This window comes from Ursus maritimus, unplaced genomic scaffold (assembly GCF_017311325.1).
Source record: "Ursus maritimus isolate PB19 unplaced genomic scaffold, ASM1731132v1 scaffold_9, whole genome shotgun sequence".
NCBI classification, from domain to species: Eukaryota; Metazoa; Chordata; class Mammalia; order Carnivora; family Ursidae; genus Ursus; species Ursus maritimus.
In genome coordinates, this window is record NW_024427107.1 from 80,377,483 (window position 1) to 80,401,201 (window position 23,719).

A 23,719-nucleotide genomic window follows, 5' to 3' on the forward strand; every position below is an offset into this window, starting at 1 on the left:
GTTGGGGGACACGGGCCAACATGCTGTGTCCCTAGTTCTGGTGCGGAAAGGCCCCGATGGGAAGGCACAGCTGGTGCTGCTGGACCACGGGCTCTACCAGTTTCTGGACGAGAAGTAAGCTGGGGAGCCTGGAGGGGCTGAGGGGGGCACGGGCCCGGGTGCTCCGGCCTTACTGCTGGCTGCCCGCAGGGACCGGTCAGCCCTGTGCCAGCTGTGGCGGGCCATCATTCTGAGGGACGATGCCGCCATGAAGACACACGCGGAGGCACTCGGGGTGCGAGGTGAGGCCGGGGGTGCGGGTGCGGGGGCCTGTGGGGCACGCAGCCCGGGCTCACTGCCTCCCCGCCCCCCAGACTACTTCCTCTTCTCCGAGGTGCTCATGCAGCGGCCCGTACGTCTGGGGCAGCTGTGGCGCTCGCACCTGCTGAGCCGCGAGGAGGCGGCCTACATGCAGACCATGGCGCGGGAGCACTTCGAGGACATCATGGCCGTGCTCAGGGCCCTGCCGCGGCCCATGCTGCTCGTGCTGCGTAACATCAACACCGTGCGCGCCATCAACACTGCCCTGGGCGCCCCCGTCGACCGCTACTTCCTCATGGCCAAGAGGTGGGGCTGGCGAGGGGGGGGGGGAAGCCCGGGGGGCGGGAGGCACCGGGGGGAGGGGGGGCTGAGCCGGGCTGACCGCGTCTCTGGGCAGTGCGGTCAGGGGCTGGAGCCGCCTGGCAGGTGCGGCGTACCACAGCGTCTACGGGGCCAGCCTCCTGCGCCACGTCAAGGTCATCTGGGAGACGTTCAAGTTTGAAGTGGCCCTGAGGTGAGGGGATGGGAGGGGGCAGGCACCCAGGGCCGCTGCCCGAGACTTGCTCCCCACCAACCTGCGACCCCTCTGCCCTCCCACCCAGGCTGGAGACCCTATCGATGCGGCTCACCGCCCTCCTGGTTCGGCTCTTGGTCCACCTGGGCCTCCTGCCCGAGACCCAGGGGCTCTCGGAGTACCTGGAGACCTAGGGAGTCCCGGGGGCCAGAGGACCTCAGAGCTCCTCCGTGGTCAGACAGAGCGGGCCAGGCTGGCGGTGCACACGCCCAAGAGCGGGGGCGCAAAGCAGCTGTGGCCTGGAGTTAGGGGGGGACGCCACGGGGCTCGGACTACGGCCCAGCCAGGAGGCCTGGAATGACCACAAGCTCTTGTCAAATCAAATAGCTTTTTCCTCGTATTTTGTACAAAAAGGGGTGGGGGCAGCGCACAGGGTGGCGGCGGCAGCATCTGGGAGTCTAGAAGTGGGCGGTGACACGGTCAGTCTCCAGCAGGTCGTCCAGGATCTGCAGGGAAAAGGGCTGGTGAGTGGGGGGAGGGCCCCGTGGGGGGGGGGGCGCGGGCAGGCCAGGGACTCACGATGTCAGGGGTGGTGCCGATCTTCTTGGCCAGCTCGCCGCGCTCCATGGTGCTCAGGTACAGGTAGCGGTTGAGCAGCTCCCCGTCCAGGACGTTCCGCACCGCGTTCTGCAGGATGCGCCGGTCCACGTGCAGCATCCTGGGGGACGAGCGGGCTGTAGGGCAGCGGACGTGGGCGGGGGCCGAGGGGCAGGGGTGGTGGTGGGCGCAGCTCACCGGAAGGCCCTGGGGTTGAGGCCGGCGTGGTGGGGCAGCATGGTGGTCAGCGCGTTCTGCAGCATCAGCAGCCGCCGGTACGTCTTCTCCTGCATGGGCAGCAGGAGCCCGATGCCGCCGTCCAGCGTGGCTGCAGGAAGCGCCGTGTGAGTGAGGCTGACCGCCCGCACCACGCGCCCGCCTGCCCGCCCGCCCGCCCTGGGACGCACCAAACCATGTGATGTGCTTGTTCTCCCACACCACCGACTTCTTGCTCGGTCCCTCCGCGGCCCCCCGGCACGGCGTCCTCCAGAATGTGTTCACGTGGGCACCCACGTGGAAATCCGCCCGCCGCAGCAGGCGCATGCCGCCGAAGCTCTCCTTGGCTAGGCCAGAGGGAGCTCAGGTCACCCCCCGCCCGGCCCCAGCCCCCGCACAGGGGAAGGGGGGGTACTCACCTTCCGGCAGGTACATGTACACCATGAGGTTGCGGTCACGGTCAGACACTGGGGAGCAGAGCTCAGGGTTAGCCCGGCCGCCCCCGAAGTCTCAGCCCGAAGCCCCCAGGCCCTGCGCTCACCCAGGAAGCCCAGCTGGGCATTGTCCACCATGAAGTCCACGCTGTACACCTCCAGGGGCTTGGCATCCTGGGGACGGGGCGGGGGGCGGGACGTCAAGGTCAGCCCGCGGCCAGCACCCACCCAGCACGGGCCTGGGCCACACGGGTACCCGGGACACGAGGCTCAGCGTCTTGCTCTCCTCTTGGTAGCGCAGCAGCGAGATGCTCTTCATGACGTCCGCCGCCAGGATGAAGTTCTTGACGCTGATCATCTGGTGGATGTAGAGCTGGGTGTCGATGAAGGCCATGCCAGTCAGCTCACTGGCCCGCAGGCTCCACAGGAAGATCTAGGGGACAGGAGGCAGGGGTGACGAGGGGTAGGCGGCGGGCAGCCCCCCGGAGCGGGTGGGACAGGGCATACCTTCTGGCCGATGGCAGACACCAAGTGGCCATTGCAGTGGCACAGGGCGGTCACTGGGCCCTTCTGCTCCTTCTCATACAGGACTTTGAACTTGTTTTTGGTCAGGGGCTGGCCGGGCTCAGGTACCACCTCGATCACATCCATGATCAGGATCTGCCAGGGAAGGAAGCGGGTGATGTGCAGGGAAGGGGCCGAAGCTGCCGGGCACCGGCCACCCCCACCCGCCGGCCTCTTACCCGCCCTCGGCACGTGACCTCCTCCCCCTGCATGAGGCAGGTCCCAGCAGCCACGTAGCCCTTGAGGCCTGACACCGTCTCCTCGCTGCGCAGCGACACGGTCTTCATGCAGGTCACGTGCTCCCACTCCTCTAGCTCGATCCTGCACGAGGAAGGGTGAGGATGCCGCCTCCTGGCTGGCCGCCAGTCCCCAGCCAGACCCAGCCTCACCTGGCATTGGGGATGGCCTCCCAGCTGACCGGGGAGATGAGCTGGATGGAGAAGGCCTCCTGCTGGGGGTGGATGTATCGGTCGTCTGCAAGGACACGGGGTGACGGTCAGGGTGGGCAGCCCTGACAGCAAGCCCCGCTCTGGGCATCACGTACCTCTCTCGATGGTCTCGAACTCCTTCTCTTCGCCTGTCATGCGTGGGATGCGGGTGCATGGCATGTTGGTGCTGGTGGCGACAGCATACACCTGGGACAGCGGGGCATGTCACAGGCGTGCAGGAGGCCACGCCCAGGGGGTCCCCGGCCCTAAGAGGGCGGGCTCAGACCTTGGATTCCACGTGGTAAGCCACATAGTGGGCTGTGCAGCGCAGTGGGATCTTCCTGACGGGCCACGGGGCGTCATAGGACAAGTAGGCGGGCAGGACGCTGATCCTCAGCTCACCCTGGTGGATGGGGGACGAGGGCAGTGAGGCCGGGCACCTGCCAAGGGTAGGACAGGCAAACCCGGGCTTCCGAGGGCTCCACGAGGCCAGCCCTCAGCTCTACCGGAACTGGGGTGTGCAAGGGACTGAGACTTACTGTCCTGTGCTTCACGGCCTTCCCATCCCTTCCCCAGGGCTCACCAGGGCTGGGATGCTGGCCACAGTCATGGCCTAGGCCCAGAGGAAGCTGGAGGCTGCAGGCAAAAGGTTACCCACACTGGCCAGGCCAGAGTCCGCACAGACGAGGGGACTCCTACTGGGGCCCCCGGCCATTGTCCTTCACCCGCAGTCCTAAGTGTGTCAGTACCTACAGAGCATTTGCCACATTATCATCACGAGTCCCCATGCTGGCATCACAGATGAGGAAACGGGGCTCAGAAAGGGTGAGCACCTTGCCCAGAGTCACACAGGTCCTGAAGGGCAGACCAGTGAGTGGACCTGGCCCCGCAAACAGGTGCCCTCGTGGACTGCAGCTGCCACTCCCGACTGCCCTGTCCTCCAAACCTTCCCAGTCTCACCTCCTTGACCTTGGCCTTGTCCACCTGCTAGACGCCCCAAGGTCCCCAGCACCTCCTCCTGACCCAGGCAGGGCAACAGGGGGCAGCGCGGGCCCTGGGGTCTCCCTACCTGTCTGTTGAAGTACAGAAAGCCACGGGGACAGTTGACGTTGTGGAACGGGGCAAAGGAGTCAATGGGACCGTCGATGCCCATAGGGTGCAGCCGCAGGGCCCCCCGGCCAGTCACCAGGAGCCAGTGAGGGGAGGGGCCGCAGATGAACACCTGAGGGCAGGCACTGTGAGGTGAGGCCCCATCTGCCCCACCCTGGGGTCCCCCCAGAGCCGCCTGCCTACCCACCCCTGAGTAGCCATAGATGTCCTCGAAGTAGCGGAACCGGGCCACGCGGCCACGGGCCCCAGCCCCCTCCTCGGCACTGCCGCCTTCCACTTTCTTCTTGGACGGCTTTGGCTTTTTCTCTCGGAAGTTGATGTTGTGAGGGACCTGGAGGGGGTGGTGCGCCATGAGGGCCAAGTCGTGACCCCCACCCCGTTCCACGTCCACCCCAGGCCCAGCTCAGCCCGCTCACTGCACCTTCTTGAAACGGACTTTGAGGTTTCCCTGGCCAAGCTGGGAGTCGTGGGGGAAGGCCTCGTAAATGAGCAGCTCCTGGTCCACGTGCACCTGGGGGGCAGTGCAGGGTCACCAGGGGGAGCGGAGGCACCCGGCCGGGCCACCACGGGGAACAAAGGGCCTGCACTCACCAGGAGGTAGGGCCTGCTCTGGCGACTCCCAAGCGCCACCAGCAGTACCTCCTTGACAAGGGGCAGCTCCCCCTGGCGCGTGGCCTCCTCCTTTCGGGCCTCGCCCTGCGTGGTGGGCTGACCAAAGGAGCTGTCCACCAGGACCCGCTGCCCCACAGGGAAGTTCTTCACCAGGAACACCAGCCGCCAGTCAGGGAGCTGATAGATCTGTGTGGGGAGCGGGGTCAGCAGCCACAGGAAGCCATGGGAAGCGGGGGACAGGGAGCCGCACCGGGCACGGGGCGCCACACACCTCCATGGTTCCGTTTTCCCGCACGAGCAGGCACCAGTGGGTGGGCTCGGCCCGGAACGGGGTGGGGTCCCGGTCTGCAGGGGGCTGGCTGCTCCTGCGGGCCTCCTCCTTGCTGGGGCTGAAGAGGGAGCCCGAGTCGCCGTACAGCATCTCCTCCTCATCATCCACGGTGGGGCTAGAGGCCGGGGCATCCGTCACACGGGGCCGGCGCATCCGTCACACGGGGCCGGCCGCAGGGCCCCCAGCCCCAGCCTGTGCCCCGGCTGCCCACGTACCTGGTTTCTGAGCCCTGACCCTCCGCCTCTGAGCCGCCGCGGCCCCCCAGCTCATCGCGGGCCCCGCCCAGGCGGCTCTCAGTAGTGAACATGCCGCTGACGTCTCGGTACACGCACAGCGCGATCACCTTGGACTGCTGCAGGGCAGAGGCAGGGGCTCAGCACGGGGTGGGGGAGGAGGGTGGGCTGCGGGCACGGCGGGTGCTTACGTGGTGCAGCGGGGGCTTGTGCAGCGCCAGGCGGTGGTGACGGCCCCCATACGAGTCGCTCTTGAGCAGGAACATGGTGACATGGCCCTCGGCGCTCATGATGACCACGTAGGGGTCAGCCACGGCACACTGCACGATGGGGGAGCCCAGGTCCACGGGGATGAAGTGCAGCTGGTTCACTGCGGGCACAGGACGGTCAGCACTGGGTCATCAGCACCCAGCACCCTTGTCTGGCCGCCCGCCCGCCCACCCACCCGAGCCCACCTCCTTCCAACAAGCGGATGCCAAGCGGCGACACCTGCACAATGTAGCGGCTGTCCCCGATGTTGCCGGCGAAGACCGTGGGGCCCTGCGTGGCAAAGCCGCTGGTGTCCAGCTCCATGATCTCCTGCCCTGTCTGCAGGATCTGCAGGCGGTGGGGAGTGAGGCGCACCACCACGGTGGGACCCCGCCCCGGGCTGCCGGACCCCCGCCCCCTACCATGGTGGAGTCTTCCCGGCTCAGGATCAGGAACCCGTGTCTTCGTCCATCGTCGTCCGCCTCAAGGGCGCTGGGCTCCTGCTCTGCCCCCTCCCCCTTGGGGGTCTCCTCCTGTAGACAGCAGAAAGGGAGCAGGAATCACACCACCAGCCAGGGGTGTCGGCCTCAGACAGCCCAGCAGAGCCCCGTCCCGGGCCCCACTGCCTCCAGGCCACCACGAGCTCGGGCCGAGTCCACACGGAGGGCAGCACTGGGTCACTTGCCCCACTCGGGGCCTCCTGGCCAGCCCAGGCTCCACCTACTTGCTCCTTACGCACAGGGGCGATGACTGTCCACATATCGTAGCAGCCAGGAAGTTCAAAGGTCGTCACCACCTGGGGCCGGATGCTCTTCTGGAATGACGATGGGGGCTGTCAGTCCACCCAGGTCCCCCCGGGAGGCACCACCCGGCCCCCGCCCCCACGTACCTGTAGCACGGACAGGGCCCCGTTCTTCCCATAGCCAGAGCACACCACGATCTCCAGGTCTGGCTCGGGGCTGTTCTGAAACTGCACAGGGGCTCAAAGTAAGGGCAGGCCCCAGCAGCCCACGTCCCCATCTCCCTGCACAGGGGCTGAGAGGAAGGGCAGGCCCCAGCACCCCATGCCGCCCATGTCTCCACCCGACGGCACCTCTTCAGAGAGGAAGGCAGGCTCGCCCATGGCAGCGTTGGCACAGGGTCCAATGTTGAGGATGCTGTCACAGACCTGCAGACGCAGCCGGGCTCAGGCAGGCCACCCAGCGTGGGAGCCCCCCCCCCCGGGCCCCAACCTCACCTCAAAAGAGTAAGTGGCCAGCTGTGTGCCCGACTGGGCCTCGCTGCCATACACTTCAATCTCGTCCACCTCATCCTGCGGCATGGACTTGCCCCCTGCAGCAGATGGGGACGGAGTGTGAGCCCACCCCGGTCACCTGGCCCCCAGGCCTCACCCGACCAGCCCGGGTTCTCCAGCCTCACCCGACCAGCCCGCTGTGGAGTCCACTCGCTTCTTCTTCGACGGAGGCTCTTCCTGTGAGGCAGGAGGGGGCAGTGAGCAGCCCCGAGGCGGCCCCTGCACAAGGGCCGTGTCCCGACAGGTCCCGCGCACCCACCTTGTCCGCAGCCTCTCGGACGGCGCTGGCTGGGGGCTCCTGCAGCTTCTCCGTGTACTTGAGAAGGAGCGAGTTCCCCAGGCGAGAGCCGAGGAACAGGTACCCGGGCTCCATGGTGACCATCTGAAGAGGGTGGGTGGTGAGGCTGAGGCCAGGCCCACCCCCAGGGCCACTCCCCCCCTCCCCTCAACTCACGCTGGTGGTGAGGACACTGGCAGCGGCCTTGTCGAAGTGGAAGGCGCGGACGCTGCGCATGCCGTCGGTGATGAGGGTCAGCACGTAGCTGCCGGGAGGGAGGGGAGCATTGAGCTGGGGGCGGGGTTGAGGGGCGGGGTCAGAGGGCACAGGGCTCACTGAAGGGACGGAGACGCACATCTCACCGCCCTTGAGGGAGATGACCATCTTGTCATAGGAGATGAAGGCCGCCTGCGCGCAGTCCAGGGTGATCCGCACGCCCTCCTGGGTGCCTGTGCCGAGCGCCGTCAGCCAGACTCCACACCCGCCACCATCCCTGCCCCCTGTCCTGCCCCTGCCCATACTCACGAAGGGGAAAGGCAGTGGTGCCGGTGGTGAGGCCGTTGAGAGCCACGCCGTACGGGGGGACGCTCTGATTCAGGTATAGCAGCGAGTTGACCGCGAAGACCACCACCCCACCTGGAGAGGGACAGGCTGGTGGGCAGGGCTCCGCTCCCCGCACTATGCCCCCCCACCCCCACGGCCCTCACCTATGGGCTTGGGCACAGCAAGGGCCTGGGTGCAGTCGAAGGGGAGGCTGGTGAGGGACCAGATGACCGGATGGACCTTCTGCGTGATGTTCAGGGAGATGGCCACGATGGAGCACGTGTCCTGCCGCACAGCCACCCGCCTGGGGGCAGACAGGTAGGTCGGCCAGGGCTGCGTGGCCGGTCCCCCAGCACTGGAGCCCCAGCCCCGGGGCCTCACCCTGGCCAGGTCTGGTTGGGCTCGAAGAGGATGAGCAAGGTGGGCTCGTAGTAGCCGTGCAGGAACTGCAGGTCCACGATGTTGAGCAGCTTCTCGTCCAGGCCCCGCACGTCGATGATGTAGCTGGGCAGGAAGCTGGACCTCTGCCTGGGGGCAACGGGCTTCAGTGGGCAGAGGGAGCGGGGGACACGGACGCAGGGAGCCCCGCCCTGCCGCAGTACTCACCCCTCCCCCATAAGCCCCTCGTGCTCCTCGGCCAAGCTCTCCCTGCGGAAGGGCAGGACCACCAGGCGCGTGCCGTAGATGAGCATGGCTGCGCAGCGCCCGTCGGGGTCCACCCGCACCCGCGGCGTGTGCACGTTCTGCACAAACCCATCCTGGGGACAGAGGGCATCATCAGGCGGGCCCGGGGTAGGAGGCCCAGGGGAGCAGGGAGGGCTGGGGGTGTGGCCTGGCCCTACCCGCAGCTCGGGCTCCTCGAAGTAGTGCAGAGACAGGGTCTTCAAGTCATGGGTGCCCGGGTCATACTCCACCACCGACAGCTAGAAGGCAGCAAGCAGGTCAGAGCTGGGGCCCGCCCACGGCCCTCCGGGCCCCCACACCGACTCCCACCTCCAGGCCCGTCGCCCACCTTGGCGTCCTTAAAGCTCAGGAGCAGGGCGTCCCGCTTGGCTCCCGCCAGCTGCACACTGGCCATAGACATGACGTTGCCGAAGAAGGAGAAGGAAGCCACCAGCTCCAGCTTTTCCCGGTGCTCCCGGTGGGCCTTTCCCTCTGGGGGACAGGCCGGTGGGTCCAGGTCGGGGCCCGCACCCCAGCCCCCGCAGTCCCAGGCCTGTGGTCAGGGCAGCCACCCTTGTGCTCACCTGTGCTCCTGTCATTCTTGGTTGGTGCCTGGGAGGGAAGAGGAGGGTGAGCAGCAAAGCCACACGCCCGGCAGCCCCACCTCATGGGGGGACAAGGAGAAAAGAGCACAGCCAGCCCCCCCCCCCCCAACTGCGGTACAGACCACACTTCTAGGCACTTCTGGAGACAGCCGCACGCAGCCCAACCCAACGTGCACCAACACGCTCGTACCCTGGGTCCCCAGCGTGGCCACAGGGCTTCTCCGAGAGCCCCCCGTCATGGCTTCCCCAACAGCCCACTCACTCGTACGCACAGGCGTGGGGCGGGGGGTGGCAGAGGGAGAGAGAGAATCTCAAGCCGACTCTGCACTCAGCACAGAGTCGACACGGGGCTCGAGCTCACAACCCTGAGATCATGACCTGAGCTGAAATCAAGAGTCGGACCTCAACTGACTGAGCCTCCCAGGCGCCCCGTGAAAGTTTTAATGATGGCAAAGAAGGTCATTTTTAATGCACTTGTGCTATGGGGCAAGCACCCTGAAAAGAGCTGCTTGAGAAAAACCATATAATTAACTCGTACAGAAAAGGCATTTCATACATCCCATAGCTATGCCACGACAACGAAAACCAGAGGACTTCACCAGGAAATTCTACCAAATGTTCCAGAAATGATGACAAACTTAAAAAACACCAAACATCACCAAAATGAAACCAAAGACCCACTGGTCCCGGGCTGATGGCACCTCAGGGGGTGCAGGCCCCGACACCGATCGTGCACGTGGGACAGGAAGTCGAAGCTGCGTCCTCGCAGTACCTGCAAGCCAGCCGGTGACACGTGGAAAGGCTACTGCACCACACCCAGACTAGGTCGCCCCAGGAAGGCAAGAGTCGTTCAGCACAAGAACGGCCACTATCAACGTTAGGGAGAAAAGTCCTATATCGTTTCGAGAGAGAAAAAAGCATATGATAGGGGCGCCTGGGTGGCTCAGGTCATGATCCCGAGGTCCTGGGATCGAGTCCCGTATCAGGCTCCCTGTTCGGTGGGGGGGTCTGCTGCTCCCTCTCCCTCTGCCCCTCACCCTGCTTGTGCTCTGTCAAATAAATAAATAAAATCTTTAAAAATTAAAATAAAGGAGGAAAGATGAGGTCGCTACGTTGATGTTGGAGAAACTAGATCTTAAGATAAAAAGTCCTGGAGATAAAATGGAACATTTCATGACAAAAATGTCAGTTCAAACATAAAACCTTTTTCTACATTTGTCTCATATACACCTAGTAACACAGCTTTAAAATAGAAACGTACACACAAAATTCTCGACAGTCTTACAGGGCGAGTGTTCCACCTTGTTAGTCTTTAAAGTTATTGTGGATATGTTTCCTTTTTGGCTCTTCCGTGTAAATCTGAGATTCAGACTATGAAATCTAATGAGCAACCGCTTGCAACTTCGAAAGACACTGAATTTATAGATCAACCTGATGGACATCTCTACAATATTGAGATTTCCCATCCATACCATCAATTATTTTCCGCTTACTTGGGATTTCCATTAAGTGCTGTACATTCTTCCTCCCAAAGGTGACAGGGGCCTTCCTGCTGCCCAGCTGCAGCCCTACTGCTGCCCCAGGCCACGCACTCACCCACTGACCACACGCAGCTTCACACTGTGCCCCGGCCCAAGCTGCCCTTACTTCCCACCTCACCGGGAGGACTGGGTCCCAGGCATAATGCCTACCCCCACCCCACTTGCTCTGTGCTCTACACCTTCCACATTCCTGCCACCAGGGAGCTGTCACTACTGCAGCCACCTGCACGAGATTCCGTGGGGCAGATTCAAGACAGCCTCACGAGGCCCGTCACCCCTCTCTGGAGTCTGGGCTTGCGGTGGCCCTGAACAGGCTGTGAATGAAACTGGTGGGGTGCCTGGGTGGCTCAGTCGTTAAGCGTCTGCCTTCGGCTAAGGGCGTGATCCCGGAGTTCTGGGATCGAGCCCCACGTCAGGCTCCTCCACTAGGAGCCTGCTTCTTCCTCTCCCACTCCCCCTGCTTGTGTTCCCTCTCTTGCTGGCTGTCCCTATCTCTGTCAAATAAATAAATAAATAAATCTTTTTAAAAAAAAAAGAAAAAAGAAAAGAAACTGGTGCCATGCCCCCAGGGCCTGGCCCTTGTGAGGACCGGCAGCTTCCCCCTTCGCCTCCAGAGCTGCCGAGTAAGAAGCCCAACTACTTGGAGGCCACTGTGCTGCCAGGAAAACCAAGGCAGCCAGGTGGGGAGAGGTGGGGAGAGAGATGGAGAGCAGCCAGCTTGCCTCCAACTCTTCAAGTCACCCAGTCGAAGCCCAGACCTCACAGAGCATAGGCCAGAGACCTCCACGGTCCACGGTGCGCCCTGTCCAAACTCCCAAGACACTCACAGAGGCACGCCCCACAGTACCAGGCCACTGTTCCAGAGCGCTGACGAGACTGATCCGGAACGCTCTCCAGCGGCCTCCCATCAGCCCCATCTCCTGCCCCACGCACGTCTCTCTGACTTGAGAGTTGGCAAACTTTCCCACAATGAGCCGAAGAGCAAATATCTGACTTCAGCTCGGCAGCCACGTGCAGTCTGTTTGGAATTTTCACAACTTGGAAGATGTACAAAGCTCCCTTAGATTTCAGTGGGCTGGGGTGGGGGGGTGCACGGCCGCACTGGCGGGCCCTCTGCTGTGCACACGTGCTACCACGCTCACATCTTTAAAAACCCTGTTTTCCCGCCGGTTACCACTCCATCTCTTCGATTCCCTTCGCACAAATCCTTCTGGAGATGCTCACCGTTACTGGTCCCCTTTCTCTGGTGGGCTCTAAACCCTGCAGGCCCACGTCCCCGTCCCCCAGTCAAGAGTCCCCAGGGCCTCCAGGTCTTGTGCCTCACCTGAGGCTGGGCAGCGTCAGGCCCCCAGTTTGCTACCTCCCAAGCGTGGCTCCCCTCCCGCCTCCCTGGCCACACCTCCTGCGACCCCTCCTTGGCCTCTTTTCTTCCCAATGTCTTAGACTGGGGCACCCCACGCCCCAGGGCCATCTTCTGGGTGATCCCAACCAGCTTCAGGGTCTGAAGAGCCCACTGCAGCTCCAGCCCAGACCCTGCACCTCAACACAACTCCTGTCCCCAGCTCTCCGTCCACCTCACAGTGGGCTGCGGAATCAGCGCCCTGACAGTCTGTAGCGGCTGCAGTCTACGACGGCCTCTCCCACTGGCCAGGGCTGGTCCTGAGCCGTACCAAGTGGCAGAATGGCAGTGTGCCACGTCTACCTCGGGTTATGAAGACACCATGGCTCCTCGGTGACTTGTTCTTGCTCAGCCTTCCTTCTGCGGGAGGCTGCCCTGGGGTGAGGCCCACATGGAGGACTGAGGCCTCCTTCCAACAGCAGTGTGAGTGAGAAGCAGAAACTCCAGCCCTGACTGAGCCTTCAGAAGACAGCCGCCCCGCAAACCTCTAACCGCCACCTCCGGAGAGCCTGTGCGAGCCGCCCAATGAGCCACTCCTGGCTTCCTGACCCTCAGAAACCGGGAGGCACTATCTGTTGCTGAAGCTTCTAAGTTCTGGGGCGCCCAGGTGGCTCAGTTGGTGAAGCGTCACCTGCAGGCTCACATCATGATCCCAGGGGCCTGGGATCGGCCCCACATCGGGCTCCCTGCTCAATGGGGAGCCTGCTTCTCCCTCTCCCTCTGCTGCTGCTCCCCCTGCTTGTGTGCGTGCTGACACCCAAAAAAAATCTTTAAGAAAAATAGCCTCTAAGTTTTGGGGTACCTTGTCCTGCAGCAACAAGCAACTGATGCAATGTCCGAAATGGAGCTCCTCCTCCCATGTCTGCATTCCACCTTCTCCATGTCAGGTAACAGCAGCTCCACCCCTCCTGGTACTCAGACCAAACCTGGGCCCCTCACGCCCTCACACCCCACATCCTGTCCATCCTGAACCTGACTGCTTCCTACTACCTCCACTGTCTAATGCCCCTGACTGGTCTCCCTGCAGGCCCCCCTGCCACCTCCCTACCGCCTCTTCCACACAGAGTGACCCTTGTGAAACACAGGTCAGGTCACTCCTTAACTTCACCTCTGAGTTAGCACTCGGTCCCTACGATGACCTAAAAGGTCGCCATGCTGATACCTGGCCCCCACCTCGTCACCCCTCGGACCTTCTGTCCTCTCCTCACTCCCCCCCTTTTTAGGTAACCTCTACGATCAGTGTGGCGCTTCAGCCCACAACCCGAGATCAAGAGCCACACGCGCTTCTCCTCCTCACTCCCCCTTCCTCAGGGCCTGTTGGCTGATCTTTCTTTTTTCTTTTTTTTTTTGAAAGAGAGAGGGAGAGAGAGAGTGGGGTTTGGGGAGGGGCAGAGAGAGAGAATCCCAAGCAGGCTCCACAGCCAGCATGGAGCCCAACCACGTGAGGCTCCATCTCATGACCCTGAGATCATGACCCGAGCGGAAATCAAGAGTCTGGACGCTTAACCCACTGACCACCCAGGCACTCCCCCCTCTTGGCTGGTTCTTAAGCACCAGCCCTGACTGCCCTAACACCTTCACCTGCCTGGAACCTTCACCTGCCACCCACAAGGCTCTTGCCAGCACCTCCTCCTCGCCTGCTCAAAACCCGACTTTGCAAGGAGGCGACATTTAACACCACTCCCGCTCCCCCACCCTGCTCTGCTGGTTTCCAGGGCACTTCATAACTGGCTGTGTCCGGTCGGTCACCCCCTGGAAAAGGGGCACCACCAGGGCAGGTCTCGCTGCCTGTAGTGCTAACCAGCATCTCCTCACAAGGCCTCTGCACAAACACGTCTGTGGAGAAAACGAGTGGGTGAACACCAGCATTCAGGGTGGGCTGTGAGCTTCCAGTCGGCCTCTTCAGGCCCACTGGTATCACGGGTATCAGAGAAGGAGGAACTTTACGGGAAGACAGGACTGAAAAACCCGTCTCCGTCCACTGGATGCAGCAAAGACGCTCTCACACAATTCGCAGGCTGACTCACTCGTTCATTGTAAGCAATCTCTACACCCAACATGGGGCTCAAACTTGCAACCCCGAGATCAAGAGTCTCGCGCTCTTCTGACAGAGCCCGCCAGGCACCCGCATCTTTATTTGCAAGACCTCTTTTTCAGTTTTTTGACTGAAATTTTGACAAAAGGCAAATACTGACCTCAAAACTGCCACTATCACAAAAGCTTAAACTAAGATTTTTTTTTTTAAGGACACACACTCAGTCACAAAGCTCTCCCTATAATACTCCAGCCTTTCCTGTTTGGCTTTCTTCACCGTGTATTACCAGTACAGCAATCCGCACATTTTGTGCAAAGACGAACACAGGTGTCCAGACGGAGGTGCCAGGAAGGTAGGCCGCTTCTGTGTGCCCCTCGGACCCCGTCCGCCGGCATCAGAGCAGCCTGCCTTCTGCCCCCCGCTCCAGGCCAACGCTGCATGCCCTCTCCGGCCTGCGCCCAGACCGCTCCTTCTGCCCCCAACAGCCTCCACGCCCCATCCCCGGGCTGGGGGAAGTTCTGCTCGCCCCCTGAGAACAGGTAAGAAACCCACTGTCGCAAGAAGCCTTCCCGGGCCAGCCGGCGCCTCGGCAACCAAAGCAGCGCTGCGCTTCCGCTGTGGACGGGCTCATCACAGCCCGGTGACCTCCCGTCAGCCCCCCCCCCGACGGCCAGCCTTCCCCCTGCCAGGGCGGTCCCCCCGCCGCCAGGCCCCGACCGCACGTGCGGCGCTGCCCCGCCGGCTCACAGGTGCGCCTCGGGTCAGGGCCGAGTCCCCGCCCGGAGCTCCGCGGCCCCGCTCCCCCCGCACCCCCACCGCCGCGCACGCAGGAGCCGCCGAGCGGCCGCGCGAGCACAGGAGTCGGGCGCGGGGCGAGCGGCCCGCACCCACCTCGGCGTCGCGGTTGAGGCGGTACACGTAGAGCTGCGAGGTGCCGGCCACCACGAGGTTGCGCTCGCTGTTGTTGAAGAAGTTGCAGTACATGGAGAACTCCAGGCCGGTGGGCGGATGCGCCTGCTTGTACACGGCGTACATGGCGCCGAGCCCGAGCTGCGCGGGGCCGGGGCCACAGGATGAGCGGGGCCGCCGCGCACGCCCCCGGCCCGGCGCCCCCTGCCCCCTCCCCGGCCGCGCGCGCGCGCCCGCCCACCTGGCGGTTGGAGCCGGCTCGCGGGGGAACGGGAGCGCGACGCACAAGGCCCGGGCCGCCCCGGAAGCTGAGCGCGGGGGTTCCGGGCGCCCGCGCCTGCGCAGCGCCGCGGGGGCGGTGGCGGCGGGAGGGGCGACAGCGACGCCTGGTGGCAGAGGGTGGCGGGGCGGCCTCGCGGCTCTGCTCCCAGGCTCTGCGTCCAGAGCCCCGAAATCCCGAGCTCGCTCGAAATCCAGCGCCCCGAACCTGGGCAACCGGCGGCGGGTGGGGAGCGGGGTTGGTGGATGCGGGGCTCAGGGCCGGCGAGGCTGGGCTGGGGGCCCCCTCCCCCGCCCAGGCTGGGGTCCGCGGAGGGTCTCGGCCGCAGGAGGAGGCGCCGTTTCCCCTCCAAGCCGGCGTGGGCGAGGCGCCGTGCCGGGTGCTGGCGGGCGCCGGGAGGGAAAGGACGCTCCCGGCAAGGGCCGCTAGTGTGAAGGACCCGACGAGTCCAGGGTCGGCACAGTTTCCTGGAGAGCTGGCCTGAGGTCGCCGCGCCCCGCGGGGTTGAGGGTCATCCCTCTAGGACGTGAGGGCTCGCGATTTTGCCATTCTCGCCCTCTGCTTTCTCCCCAGGCCTACTAGCACAGCTGCCCACTTGGGAGACTGGAGCCAGGACCGAGCACAGCTAACAGACCTCTCCTCGCTTGGCAGGGACTCGCCCTAGGTACCCTCGCACAGACCTGGGACCTAGAAATGGAATCATAAGAAGTAAAACAAGGGAGAAAGTGTAGTCACACCCAAGAAAATGGCATAAAAGTACTTGTTCCTGTTGCGTCCGTATCCGCCCACTTGCTCGTGTCAGCAACAAGGCTCCAAGTTTGGACCCTTGGGAGTGGTCAAAGGGATCACTGGATGCCCAGACAGGTGTGTGAGCCCTAAGCCACACCAAAGCCCTTTAAAGGTAAGAAAAACTGTAACCAGAACTATGAGAACGTGCTGGAGGAGACAGCAGGGACAGAGTGGGGGCCCCAGTCAGGACACTAACTCTTGGCGTCTCTTGTCAGATGGGTACAGTCATGGTGTGGGCATCATAGGGCGTCTGTGGTGATTGAAAAAATCAGTGCCTACAGAACTCTTGGACTGGAGCTTGGCACGTGGCAAAAACTCTAACAAATGAACATGAGCTCATCTGTGGGACAGAGGTGGTCGGTGCAGAGCGGGCTGGAGATACTGAAGGAGCACAGTCCTGGGGAGCACAGCAGTGGATAGGATGGTGGGAGAGGAGGTTGCAAGGTCAGCAGGGGGAACACAGAGGTGAACCTGCCTGGTGGGTCTACTCTCTCAATGCGAGATGAAGGTGGGAGCCTGTCAGCAGAGGTGGGGGCTTGAAGTTGCTGGGGAGGGACAGTGATGGGCAGGAAGATAGTCCAAAGCTGGGGGGAGGAGGTTGGGGAGTGCCGGTACATGCCCTGGCAACTCAGGCTTTCAGCTTCTCCCCCAGAAAGGCCTGGGCCTCTTCTGACTCTCCTCCTCTTCCTTGCCCCCCAAAAGCCAGTGTTCTCCCTCATATCCTGAAGCTTGGGCCCTGCGGCTAGTGGACACTACAGTCCAGGCCATGCTCTTCATGTTCCCCTGGGGCAGCACCTTCCTTCTGTGCCAGGAGGCCATCTTTATGTGTTCAGTATTATAGACCAGCTTTAGGAGGGAGGTGGTAATTCTCATACCTCTCTCTTGTGGAGCTGGTGAAGCTTCTTGGAGAATCGCTACTTCTTGGAGTGGCTGGAGCAGCTGTCTACCTGTGTCAGGACAGGGAGCTCTCAGATATGGCCCTTCCTGCCCAATTTGCCACAGATTACTGGCATGCAGCACCCACCTCCCTCCAGTACAAGTGGACCCATAGAGCATAACATGGGACTGACTTCCATCCTCCCATTTTCGTGTCTGTGTATTGGGTAAATGACAGACTGAATCTGATATCCCCTGGACCCCTTCCTCTTTTTGCTCTTTCCTCCAACCTCCTTTCTGCTCCCTGGAGAGTGCATTTAATGGCTGGAGCTCCGGCAGCCATTTTGGACCATGAAGTGTGTTATGCATTGAATTGTGGCCCCCAAAAAGATATGTTGGAAACCTAACCCCCAGTACCTCAGAATGTGACTTTTATTTGGAAATAGGATCATTACAGATGGAATTAGTTAAGATGAGGGCATACTGGAGTAGGGTGAGCTGGTAATCCACTAGGACTGGTGTCCTCAAGAGAAGAAACACGTGAGAGAAGGTCATAAGACCAGAGGAAGACACTGGATTTATTCTGCTACAGGACACGGAACAGTTGGGCCCACCAGAAGCCAGTGAAATCTCATGTGACAAATTCTTCCTACAGAGCTGAGAAGGAACACAGCTTACTGACATCTTGATTTCAGACTTCTGCCTCTAGAACTGTGAGAAAATTAATTTTTGTCGCTTTAAGGTACCCAGTTTGTGGTGGGTTGTATGACAGCCCCAGGAGACTACAAGCGGACTCAGGATGACCACTTCTGGCAAGGACAGTGGAGCAGAGTCAGAAGAGGCCCAGGCCCCATGGACCATGGGCTGCCACACTCTGGTCTGACTAGCTGCAGGCCTATTTTTCACGAGAGAGTAATAAACCATCATCTGTGTGAGCACTGCTGGCTGTTTTGGTCTTTCTGTGATGAGCAAACAAGTCAGATTCCTGACTGGAGACCAGGTCCCACCTGCTACCTGCAGACCTGCCCAATGTCTGACTCCACTCCCTGGGCAGGGAAGCCACCGTGCAGAGGAACTGGAGCTGGCTGCCTGGAGGTTCCTTAACAGCGCCCCGCTCCTCATCGGAGCCCCAGGAGGAGGGAGAGGTATGCCCCACCTCTCTGCCTTTCTTGGTGGGAGACAGTTCCCTGACAGCAAGAGCACAGCTGGGCTCCAAGGACAAGAATGTCTTTATTGAAGCAGGATGCTGGGGCATGCAGGAGGGAGACTCTCAGAGGCCTGGGGCTCTCTGGGTTCCCAGGCACAGGTTCCACACTGGCTGGCGGGTGCAAGGGGCTGAGACAGCCCAGGGCCAGCAGCCAGCGGCCAGGGCCTGAGAGCGGGACGGGGGCATCAAAGTGATGTTGTCCTCATACAGCGACAGCAGCAGCAGGACGGTCCAGCCGCCCAGCAGGCCCATGTTGTGCAGCAGGAAGAGGAGCCATGGCCGCTGGTCCCGCACGTGCAGCATGGCCGGGAGCTGAGGAAGAGGTAGGCACTGGGTCAGTAGCCCGCTCAGAGGCCCTGCTCAGCCCACCCCCAGGGCAGCCGAGCCCTGCCCTCCGCCCTGACCATGTCGCAGAGCGCCACGTAGAGGAAGAGGCCGGTGGCCACCGCCAGGATCCAGGCCTCGCTGTCCTCGCCGACGTCGACAGCGAGCGCCACGTAGAGGCCGGCGAAGGCCGTCAGCGCGGAAGCCAAGTTCAGCAGCAACGCCCGGCGCACCGACAGCCCCGCGTGCAGCAGCGCGGCGAAATCCCCTGGGGCGGGTGGGGCGGGGTCAGGCCGAGCGCCCCGCCCACGCCCAGACAGGCCCCGCCCCCGTCCCGGCAGTCCCTGCGTCGGGCCCCGGCCCGCGCCGCTCACCCAGCTCGTGAGGCACCTCGTGGCAGAACACGGCCAGCGAGGTGGCCAGCCCGGTCTTCCAGGAGGACGCGAAGGCGGCGCCCACGGCCAGCCCGTCGGCGAAGTTGTGCAGGGCGTCGCCCAGCGTGATCACGTATGGCAGCAGCCTCAGTTCTGCGGGCGCGGTGGACGAGGGTCGGCCCGGTCTTGTCCCCCACCTCGGCGCCCCCCGGCCCCCGGCCCGCGCTTGTGTTCCGCACCTAACCCGTGGCCCCTAATCGTCTGGGGCCTCCCTCAAGGCTCACCTGGGCTCAGTCTCCGGGGCTCCGAGCTCAGCAGCTCCGGGCTCTCCTCCGCCACCTGGAGGGGGGGTCCACGTGGATGAGCCCCTGGGCAGGGAGCTGAGGAGGGGCGAGGAGGGGCTGGGTCCCCTGACCAGCATCAGAGGCCAGGGACAAAAGCCCTGGGGTGGGAGCGGTGGGCAGGAAGGGGTCCTTGGGGCGGGGAGCGGAAGCTCACCAGGTCCGTGCGTGAGCTTTCGTGGGGCGGCTTAGGCAGCCGGAGCTCACTAGGCGCCAGCTGCAGGGACACTCCGTGGCTGTGGCCGCCGTGGCTGTGGCTGCAGGGCCCATCCTTGGAGTCCTGTGGGGACAATGGCTCAAGGCCTGCCACGCCTCCAGGCCTCTGTCCCATCCATGCACCACATCCAGCCCCCACCTGACCTCTGGGTCCAGGGGCAGCAAGAGATTAAAGAGGTTCTCAAACAGGAAGAAGATGTAGAGGCCACCCAACATGGCCACGAGGCGCCAGGTGGTCTGTGGGCCAAGGCCCTCCCCGCTGTGGGTGTGCAGCCCCAGCACCTGGGGGGAGAAGGGGGCTGAGAAGGGTGCCGTAAGGCCTCCCCCCACCCTTTCATCCCCCCTCCCCCTGGGGCCAGGAAGAGAGGTTAGGGGGACAGGAAGGGCTCCAGGAGGATGGGCGTGGAAGGACTGGGCAGGGGAGTTCCTGGCTGGGGAGGCTGACTTTGGGTGTCAAGTGTAGGACGGCATCGCCCGTGAGCGCGCCCACGGCCATGCTCAGGAAGGTCTGGATGATATAGTGGGAGGCAGCGCTGCAGCTGGCACAGCTCAGAAGCAGGAGGCCGAAAATCGCAGAGAGGCAGATGAGTCCCGTGGCTAGGGAGCCGTACAGGTACCCTGGGGAGGAAGCCAGTGGTGAGCTGAGATGAGTGCCTCTCTTTCAACCTCAGTCCCCTACCCCTGCTGCCCAGGGGTGGGTGTCCAGGTGGGATCCAGGAGTGAGCAGAGGCTCACCAGGGACGCAGGTGGCCAGGTTTGGGCCAGACCTCTGCTTATGCTAACCCTTAAAGCCCCACCCCTTCCCACCTGGGCCCCCCATTTCCCTGCGACCCCTCTACTCCCATGCCACTTTCCCTTGGCAGCCCTGGTCCAGCCTTCCCCACCCCTGCCCTGGCCCAGTGGCCACTCTCTCCTCCCTGTGAGGTCCCACCTCTGTGCCACCAGCACCCATGGGCACGGCCAGGCAGGCACTACTGGGGAGGCAGGCACTCACTCTCCGCCTGGCTGAGCTGGTCCTGGGTGGGAGGACTGGGCTGGGGGCTGCAGGCCCCACTCAGTTGCTGCTGGAGCAGAGCAGGGCTCAGTTGGACCCACGACTCTGGAGTCACCCCGGCCTGCTCAGACAGCCCATACACGGCCATTACTTCGCTGGCACTCAGGCATACCTGGGGGGTGGCAGCACAGGGGGTCAGGGACCTGAGCAGATCCATGGGACCCCACCTCTCCCCAGGACTATGGTGCAGGGGCTGCTCACTGTGTCCCACAGGCTGGAGCTGCTGTTAGGAGTCGCAAGGGGCACAGGGCCCTGGCGGTTGGCCCCGTCTCTCAGATGACCGTGGTCACTGTGCATCTCAGCCACTCTGCCTACCCCCAGGCGCTGCATCAAGGCCTCCAGCTCTGACAGGGACGACAGAATCACAAAGTCTTTAGGGGCTCCAGGCCTGCCTTCCCCAGGGACATGGAGGCTGGGGACTCAGGGCACTGCCCACTCTCTGACCCAAGCGAGGCCTCACCAGCCAGTGTGATGTTGGGAGTCTCGCCGCTGTGCTGCCGGAACACAAAGTCTACAAAGTACTGGGGGGTCGGCAGGGCACTGAAACAGGACCCACTGCTGACATGGTCCAACAGGGCGGCCAGTACGGGGCCAGGGCTGCTGGGAGCTCCTGCCCCTTCTGTCTCCTCCAGCAGCTGAGGCAGGTCCACACAGGCCTGGGGGAGGAGCCAGGGCTCAGCCGTGCCGGCAGTGTGGCCTTCCTGGCCTCTAGCTCTGCCATCACCCCTCGTGTCCCCTGAGTGCCACCGACCCCAAGATCTGCCCTAAACTAGCCCCAGACCAGCCTTCTCAGAACACCACCACCTGTATACCTGTCAGCTTTAAGACCCGCACTGGGCTGACCCCTCCCTGTGGCCCAGGTTTCTTCTCAGCCCCTGTTTGATGAACCCCACCCCACCCCGGGGCTCCCCAAGTCCCTGCCCTGAGTGGTGACGGACATCCATTCGTGATCCCTCAGCCTAGTCCTGCTTCCCAAGTCCATCCCCAGACTCCCCAAGGTATCCTGGGAGGCTTCAAGGGATGTCCTGCCCACTGCAGCCAGGCCCAGCCCGCTAAGTGGTCTCCCTTTCCTGCCGATCCCTTTAGACCCTTCCCACCTACTCCTTCTGGCCAGCCTACCCGGCCCTCACCTCCTCTGCAGCAGGCCCGCCAGCAGCCTGGGCCTGAATCCTTTGCAGCAGCCTGCTCAGGCCTGGGGTCAGGGCCTTGGGGCCCTCCAACAGGGCCAAGAGATGGTCGGCGCGAGTGGCCCAGCGGCCAGCCCGGACATCTGTGCATGTGCCCTCGGGGTCACTGAGGTAGAGGGCAGCAGCAGCACTGAGGCGGGCGATGTGTCTGCGCTCTAGGACTGGCCCCCCAGGGAGCCCTGGCTTCTCGGGCCTGCCCAGGGCCAGGGCATCATCCACAGACAGGCACTGTGGGCAGGGGTCAGGTGCCTACAGTCAGGAAGCTGCCCACTTCCCTGCGGGGTACACACACACCAGTCCCGCCCTCCCCCTCTCTCACCCACCCCTGCATCATCACTCTTTTACACGCTCCCATCGCCGCCAACCACCCCCCATTACACGCGTGCACATGCACACACAGAAGGCTCGGGCCCGTGGTCCCTCCATCCCCGGGCGGCTTCTTCCTGGAACCACTGCCAATCTGATGGCCTGGGGGCTGACGGGGGAGGCTGCCCTGAGATCCTGGAGCTGTCTGTACCCAGCACAGCCTCCGACCCTGGCAGTGCAGGCCTGTCTGAACTCAAATCAGAGGAGAGTGGGCTCAGGCCTACAAGTAGGGCCTGGATGCCTGGCCACCCAGCCTCACCTTGACCCGCCTCCTGGAGTTTGCCCAGAGCCCTTTGCTTCCAGCCCTGGGGTGGAGCGGGCCTGGGCTGGGGGACCCATCGGGTGGGGCAGTTACCTTTCCACACGGCCCGTTGGCGCAGTGCACACGGTCCGCCAGTGTATTTAACAGGCTGCCCAGCGCCACCCGGTCCAGAGCACCCTCGCCCGAGGACAGCAGGGTCAGCAGACGGGGAGGCTGAGCTGCCATCGCGGCCACCAGCAGCAAGGCCAGCAGCAGCCCCAGCTTGAGTCGGACCAGGACCGGCATGCTGAGCCCCCCCACCGCACGCACTCTGTGCTCTGGGGAGGCCGTGCAGGCAGCCTAGGGCCAGACTGGGGCTGGGCTCTGACCCGCCCGCATGCAGAGGACCTCTCCCAGGTATTTCCCGCAGGGCTCTGTGATTGGCTGCCTGCGGCACCTCAGGTTAACCATTCCAGCAGCAGATCCTCCCCGGGGCTGGAGCCGCTGCCTGTGGGGTGGAGGACTGGGCCCCTTCTCCTGCAGGGCCCCTTGGGCATCCGCGAGCTCGTCTGTGGCTCCCTAGAGATGCTGGGGCGGGCCGCCGCCTCCACTCCCGAGGGGGGACCCTCTCTCTAGGGCTGCTGCTAACAAGGGGGCCTGGGGCAGGGGTGCAGGGATACCACCCTAGCGCCACAAGGCCCCGTCCCCAGCGTTTCGCCTCGTAGGCCCTGAACACACCCCTGTCCCACCCCTCCCAGCCCCTTCCCTGCTTGGCTTCCTTGGCTCAGGCAGCGTAGACATCTGCACCCCACCCCTAGCCTTTGAGGCCCCAGTTGGGGGTGGGGAGGGGGCCCTCTCCTCCCAGGCGGGCTGTGTTGTTCCGCGTTGGGGGCTGGATTCTGAGGAAGCTGATAAGGTGCTTCCTGAGTCACACTCCCCTTCCCAAAACCTCCAGGGAAGATTCCTGAGGAAATGGACAAAGCCCCACAGGACAGATGGGGAACCTGGGCCCTCTGCTTGTGGCCACTGGGCAAGGTCTCTCATTATCTGGGTAGGAGGAAGTGGGGCAGGAGCCCAAGGTTGAGGCCCAAGAGCTTGAGGGAGGGCTGTGACTCCCAGCTCTGCACCTGCCCCTCCCTGTTGGCTCCCTCTCTGGCCTTTGGACCCCAGGGCTTATCTCTGCTTAGTTGGCAGTGCCGCGGGGGAGGGACCGGCCTCTCCTGGAGGGAGTGTGTGGGCGTCCCCACCCTGAGCCCTGTGAGGTGTGGCTGGGTGGGAGAGAAGCTCCAGGGCCACTGGGAGCCTAGACGTGAGGACTCTGTCCCCGGAGTCCTTGGTGCCCAGGGCAGGGCATCATGCTGAGCAGTGTCCTGGGTCTGAGGTCACCACACCCGCACACGTGCTAGACGGCGCCACAGCCGGACTGCCCGGCAGTCTGCTGTCCCTGGGTCCTAAGAGGGAGCTGGACCAGAAGAGGAGATAGGAACAGCCTGCCAGGGATTTAGAGGATTCTTGGAGCTCTGAGTCAACAAGGAGGGAAGCTGGAGAGATTCAGGCCAGTTCTAGGCCCACTGGCCTCTTTCCTACCGCACTGCACCCGGACCACTAGG

General features: G+C 63.3%; 3 protein-coding genes and 1 long non-coding RNA gene across 7 annotated transcripts in view; 2 read left to right on the top strand and 2 right to left on the bottom strand.

The window, feature by feature from the left end:
• ADCK5 (aarF domain containing kinase 5) overlaps nt 1-1,198 on the top strand; it is a 20,150-nt gene extending 18,952 nt beyond the window's left edge. For all 3 annotated transcript variants that reach the window (XM_040625861.1, XM_040625862.1, XM_040625863.1), the window contains 5 exons: nt 36-114; nt 190-281; nt 354-606; nt 698-814; nt 903-1,198. In XM_040625861.1, coding sequence (XP_040481795.1) covers nt 36-114; nt 190-281; nt 354-606; nt 698-814; nt 903-1,008 — 647 coding nt within the window. In that variant the 3' untranslated portion in view covers nt 1,009-1,198. The remainder of the gene's footprint in view (nt 1-35; nt 115-189; nt 282-353; nt 607-697; nt 815-902) is intronic.
• On the bottom strand, nt 1,189-15,173 carry CPSF1 (cleavage and polyadenylation specific factor 1). Of its 2 annotated transcripts, none has more exons than XM_040625860.1 (38): nt 15,096-15,173; nt 14,837-14,995; nt 8,950-8,977; nt 8,715-8,857; nt 8,545-8,625; nt 8,309-8,460; nt 8,084-8,230; nt 7,867-8,006; nt 7,685-7,795; nt 7,515-7,608; nt 7,337-7,424; nt 7,142-7,264; nt 7,008-7,059; nt 6,826-6,920; nt 6,682-6,756; nt 6,478-6,558; nt 6,313-6,402; nt 6,011-6,121; nt 5,795-5,879; nt 5,531-5,709; nt 5,322-5,458; nt 5,047-5,221; nt 4,755-4,961; nt 4,585-4,674; nt 4,351-4,494; nt 4,123-4,275; nt 3,340-3,456; nt 3,170-3,260; nt 3,015-3,099; nt 2,805-2,946; nt 2,569-2,721; nt 2,318-2,494; nt 2,169-2,235; nt 2,047-2,094; nt 1,819-1,974; nt 1,610-1,739; nt 1,394-1,532; nt 1,189-1,320 (listed from the first exon to the last, which is right to left on the bottom strand). In XM_040625860.1, the coding sequence occupies exons 2-38, from the start codon at nt 14,978-14,980 to the stop codon at nt 1,273-1,275; spliced, it is 4,278 nt and encodes a 1,425-aa protein (XP_040481794.1). In that variant the 5' UTR covers nt 14,981-14,995; nt 15,096-15,173; the 3' UTR covers nt 1,189-1,272. The 2 variants fall into 2 exon arrangements, with proteins under 2 accessions (XP_040481794.1, XP_040481793.1); XM_040625859.1 differs by having other exon boundaries at nt 5,795-5,936.
• A 68-nt stretch (nt 15,174-15,241) lies between these two features.
• On the top strand, nt 15,242-17,732 carry LOC121101647. Its single transcript, XR_005833620.1, has 2 exons — nt 15,242-15,359; nt 15,708-17,732. It is a non-coding gene; the product is annotated as an uncharacterized LOC121101647 (long non-coding RNA).
• Nucleotides 17,733-18,069: 337 nt separating this feature from the next.
• Nucleotides 18,070-22,415, bottom strand: SLC39A4 (solute carrier family 39 member 4). Its single transcript, XM_040625612.1, has 12 exons — nt 22,224-22,415; nt 21,446-21,730; nt 20,776-20,971; nt 20,517-20,659; nt 20,256-20,427; nt 19,707-19,879; nt 19,406-19,543; nt 19,203-19,325; nt 18,989-19,043; nt 18,705-18,857; nt 18,411-18,598; nt 18,070-18,318 (listed from the first exon to the last, which is right to left on the bottom strand). Exons 1-12 carry the CDS (start codon nt 22,413-22,415, stop codon nt 18,070-18,072), a joined length of 2,067 nt encoding a protein of 688 aa, XP_040481546.1.
• Nucleotides 22,416-23,719: the final 1,304 nt, after the last annotated feature.